Below are 4,647 nucleotides of genomic sequence, written 5' to 3'. Positions count from 1 at the left end.
ACGCTCTGTTGTTGGATCGCTTTCTGGATATTCTTCAGGACTTGCATGGCGATGAAGTCAGAGAATTCGTATGTTCCCCGTCTCTTCATCTTTGTTGTTTATGCAGCTGTTGCAGTACGAATTGAGACGAGACACGAACTGGGTTTTTTTGTTAAGATTGAGAAGCGGCAGAAAGGGAAAAGAGATGAACTTTGAGATTAATTAGAGTCACCAGATTGGAAATTGTGATGTGGGTTTGGATGATTTCTTTGTTGAATTCATGCCAAAGTTCAATTTTGTGAAATGGGCACAAGAGATTCAGGAAATCAGAGGATAAAGTTCGTGCATTTCATGTAATTCGCCTGTTTAGGTTTTGTTCTCAGAAAGTTCCACAGAGTAGGATTGTCTGATTTGGTGGTTGAGATACTCTTAACTTGAACAATGTAGCTTGTAAACTGTGTTAAAATCCTGGATCTGAGTTGTTTAGTTTAGTCCAGTGTTATTACATGAAGTCTCGAACAAAAGCCATGGATAAGTACGGAAGCTTCTTTCTATTCTACTCATGTTTTCTGTTCTGAAATCAGACAAATGCCGGTTTTTTGTGTGTTGAAAGGTTCAAGAATGCTACGAGGTTGCGGCCGAATACGACGGGAAACGCGACACGAAGAAGCTGGAGGAGCTCGGAAACATGCTGACGAGTCTCGACCCGGGGGATTCGATCGTGGTCACAAAGTCTTTCTCGAACATGCTCAGCCTGGCCAACCTGGCCGAGGAAGTGCAGATTGCGTACAGGCGTAGGATCAAGAAACTGAAGAAGGGCGACTTTGCCGACGAAGCGTCCGCCACTACTGAATCCGACATCGAAGAGACTCTCAAGAGGCTTTTGCAGTTGAACAAGTCGCCTGAGCAAGTCTTTGATGCTCTGAAAAACCAAACTGTTGACTTGGTCTTCACTGCTCACCCTACTCAATCTGTTCGCCGCTCTTTGCTCCAAAAGTTTGGGAGGTTTGTCCTTTTGCTGTCCACTTCTCGTTTTCTGCCACAAGTGTTTGGTTAAACTGGTTTGCCCCTTTATGCCAGGATCCGTAATTGCTTGACTCAGCTATACGCTAAGGACATTACTCCTGATGATAAACAAGAACTCGATGAAGCCCTTCAAAGAGAGGTAATCTATCCTAAATCTTGTTCTATTACCAGTGTTTTGTCTCCATGGTTTTGGTTGTGTAAAGAATCTGACAGTAAATGCTTATGTTCTTGATTGTTCAAAAGATTCAAGCTGCTTTCCGGACGGACGAGATTCGGAGAACTCCTCCAACTCCGCAGGATGAAATGAGGGCAGGGATGAGCTACTTCCACGAGACGATCTGGAAAGGCGTTCCAAAGTTCCTGAGACGTGTTGATACAGCTCTCAAGAACATCGGAATCAACGAGCGGGTTCCTTACAACGCCCCTCTCATTCAGTTCTCTTCCTGGATGGGTGGAGATCGAGATGGTACAGTATGCTGTCCAAGTTTTCGCTTTATTTTCCCGTTTTCTTGCTCGGGTTCTTTTTAAACTGTTCCGGTTTTGATGTGTTTCAGGAAACCCGAGAGTAACTCCCGAAGTAACGAGAGATGTATGCTTATTAGCCAGAATGATGGCTGCTAATCTCTACTTCTCCCAGATAGAGGATCTTATGTTCGAGGTATATATCGTACTATAAATACTCGAAGCTGTAAGTAATATCGATCTTTCCTAATGTTTAGTTTCTCACCGTCGAATTTCCAGCTGTCAATGTGGCGATGCAACGAGGAACTTCGTGTCCGTGCAGAGGAACTTCAATGTTCTTCGAAGAGGGACTCGAAACATTATATAGGTGCTTTCTCGGTAACTTTTTGCATATTCATCATTTAGATATACCCGAAGATTAAGAAGTTCTGCATATTTTTTCGGGATTTTTCTGATATTTGATCGGGAAACTCTTCTGCTCGATGCAGAGTTTTGGAAGCAAATTGCTCCGAAAGAACCATATCGAGTAATTCTCGGCGATGTGAGGGACAAGTTGTACAACACACGCGAACGTGCTCATCAGTTATTGTCGACCGGAGTTTCAGACATCCCCGACGAAGTGGTTTTCACGAATGTGGATCAGGTTTTCCTCCCTCGTCCTGTTCTAATTATCATTTCGAGAGCAATGTTGTTTATTGTTTCTTGTTTCTTGTCCGTTGGTGCTTTATATGAAGATTCTAACTGTTTAACCGTTCTTCGGGGAAGTTCCTCGAGCCGCTCGAGCTCTGTTACAGATCTCTCTGCGACTGCGGTGACCGAGCAATAGCCGACGGAAGTCTGCTTGACTTTTTACGTCAAGTCTCTACTTTCGGGCTTGCACTCGTGAGACTGGATATCCGTCAGGAATCCGACAGGCACACCGACGTCTTGGACGCCATTACAAGGCACTTGGACATCGGTTCATACAGGGAGTGGTCGGAAGAAAAGAGGCAGGACTGGCTCTTATCCGAGCTAAGCGGGAAACGTCCTCTCTTTGGCCCGGATCTTCCCAAAACCGAGGAAATCGCCGATGTTTTGGATACGTTCCACGTCATTTCGGAGCTTCCCCCGGATAGTTTCGGTGCTTACATAATCTCAATGGCCACTGCCCCGTCGGATGTACTCGCTGTCGAGCTCTTGCAACGAGAATGTAGGATAATGCATCCTCTAAGAGTTGTCCCGTTGTTCGAGAAGCTGGCCGATCTAGAAAACGCTCCCGCATCCGTTGCCCGACTCTTTTCCGTCGATTGGTATCGAAACCGGATCAACGGTAAACAAGAAGTGATGATAGGGTACTCCGATTCTGGAAAAGATGCAGGCCGTCTCTCCGCAGCTTGGCAGTTGTATAAAACCCAAGAAGAGCTCGTGAAGGTCGCGAAAGAATTCGGGGTGAAACTGACAATGTTCCACGGGAGAGGAGGGACCGTGGGGCGAGGAGGCGGTCCGACCCATCTCGCCATTCTGTCCCAACCGCCGGACACCATCCACGGGTCGTTGAGGGTGACGGTTCAGGGTGAAGTCATCGAGCAGTCGTTCGGGGAAGAGCACTTATGCTTCAGGACTCTCCAGCGGTTCACTGCCGCTACGCTCGAGCACGGGATGCACCCTCCGGTTTCTCCCAAGCCCGAATGGCGTGCCCTCATGGACGAGATGGCTGTTATTGCAACCCAGGAGTACCGTTCTGTCGTCTTCAAGGAGCCTCGTTTTGTCGAATACTTCCGTCTGGTAAGAGACTCCTCCCTCCCGATTTCGTTCTCGACATTGTAATAGCGATGACTGTTCTATCATTTTATCGTTCGGGTGCGTTTGTAGGCGACTCCGGAGCTCGAGTATGGTCGGATGAACATAGGAAGCCGGCCGTCGAAACGTAAACCGAGCGGGGGAATCGAGTCGCTGCGAGCGATTCCGTGGATATTTGCATGGACACAGACGAGGTTTCACCTTCCGGTCTGGCTTGGATTCGGAGAAGCCTTCAGGCACGTGATAAAGAAAGACGTGAAGAACCTGCAGATTCTGCGGGAGATGTATAACCAGTGGCCGTTCTTCCGAGTGACCATCGACTTGGTCGAGATGGTTTTCGCCAAGGGAGATCCCGGGATCGCGGCCTTATACGACAAGCTCCTCGTCTCGGAAGAACTCCAGCCGTTCGGACAGCAACTACGTACAAACTACGAAGAAACCAACCGCCTCCTTCTCCAGGTAATAAGCGCAACCGCTGTCCTAACTAGTGCTGGTTATATGCCGACTATACTCGAAGTGATAAAATCCGTTCGAACACTTGGCGTTTTCAGGTGGCGGGCCACAAGGATATACTCGAAGGGGACCCGTACCTGAAGCAGAGGCTGCAACTACGGGACCCGTACATAACGACGCTGAACGTGTGCCAAGCCTACACGCTGAAACAGATCCGAGACCCGAGCTTCCACGTGAAGGTGAGGCCGCACCTGTCGAAGGACTACATGGAATCGAGCAAGCCGGCGGCAGAGCTCGTGAGGCTGAACCCGAAGAGCGAATACGCCCCGGGACTCGAAGACACTGTCATCCTGACCATGAAGGGCATTGCCGCCGGCATGCAGAACACTGGCTAAGCCCCATCTTCCCCCGCTTGTTGTATCTGCACTCTCTCTATTGTTCTGTTCATGTCCTCTGTTTGAACTTATCAACGTGTCACTACGTGTTTAATCTGAGTACATTGGTTAATAACCGAAGTGAATCGTTCCAAACCGAATTGAATTGGTTAATAACCGAAGTGAATCGTTCCAAACCCAAATTGAATTCGATTAAAAAAATCGAATAGTTGTGATTTCTCGTAAAAATTGAATTCAAATCAAACCAAACCCTCCCCCCAACAAAACTTGATTCTTAAATGAGTTTAATATGGATGGCATTTTGGTATCTGGTCGAGTTATTTGGTTTATATCACCCGTTTGATTCGGTTTGGTTTGACGGTTTGATTTGAAAATAGTATTGGTTTTTTCGGTTTGAACCGAGTTGATTTTGAAGAACCGTATTTCGTCGAACCCAAATTGAAATAAAATTGAATGAATTTAATATACAATAAAAATTTATATACGAAATATTCGAATTTAAGTATAACCGATGAAACTCGAAATCGCATCCCTAAAGCGGATATGGAAGAGC

The 4,647-nt window shown here is 46.8% G+C and overlaps 1 protein-coding gene across 1 annotated transcript in view; it reads left to right on the top strand.

Annotated features, from left to right (window-relative positions):
* The window catches only part of LOC104823477 (phosphoenolpyruvate carboxylase 2-like), a 4,565-nt gene extending 351 nt beyond the window's left edge, over nucleotides 1-4,214 (top strand). Inside the window, exons 1-10 of the mRNA XM_010555097.2 lie at nucleotides 1-68; nucleotides 593-984; nucleotides 1,060-1,144; nucleotides 1,249-1,471; nucleotides 1,560-1,663; nucleotides 1,747-1,834; nucleotides 1,956-2,110; nucleotides 2,233-3,231; nucleotides 3,319-3,705; nucleotides 3,798-4,214. The exon at nucleotides 1-68 is cut by the window's left edge and continues 351 nt beyond it. Coding sequence (XP_010553399.1) covers nucleotides 1-68; nucleotides 593-984; nucleotides 1,060-1,144; nucleotides 1,249-1,471; nucleotides 1,560-1,663; nucleotides 1,747-1,834; nucleotides 1,956-2,110; nucleotides 2,233-3,231; nucleotides 3,319-3,705; nucleotides 3,798-4,094 — 2,798 coding nt within the window. The 3' untranslated portion in view covers nucleotides 4,095-4,214. The remainder of the gene's footprint in view (nucleotides 69-592; nucleotides 985-1,059; nucleotides 1,145-1,248; nucleotides 1,472-1,559; nucleotides 1,664-1,746; nucleotides 1,835-1,955; nucleotides 2,111-2,232; nucleotides 3,232-3,318; nucleotides 3,706-3,797) is intronic.
* Nucleotides 4,215-4,647: the final 433 nt, after the last annotated feature.

The sequence above is a fragment of the Tarenaya hassleriana genome, unplaced genomic scaffold (genome assembly GCF_000463585.1).
Source record: "Tarenaya hassleriana unplaced genomic scaffold, ASM46358v1 Cleome1, whole genome shotgun sequence".
NCBI lineage: Eukaryota > Viridiplantae > Streptophyta > Magnoliopsida > Brassicales > Cleomaceae > Tarenaya > Tarenaya hassleriana.
Note: the sequence above shows the minus strand (reverse complement) of the source record. Positions and strands in the feature narration are given on the sequence as shown.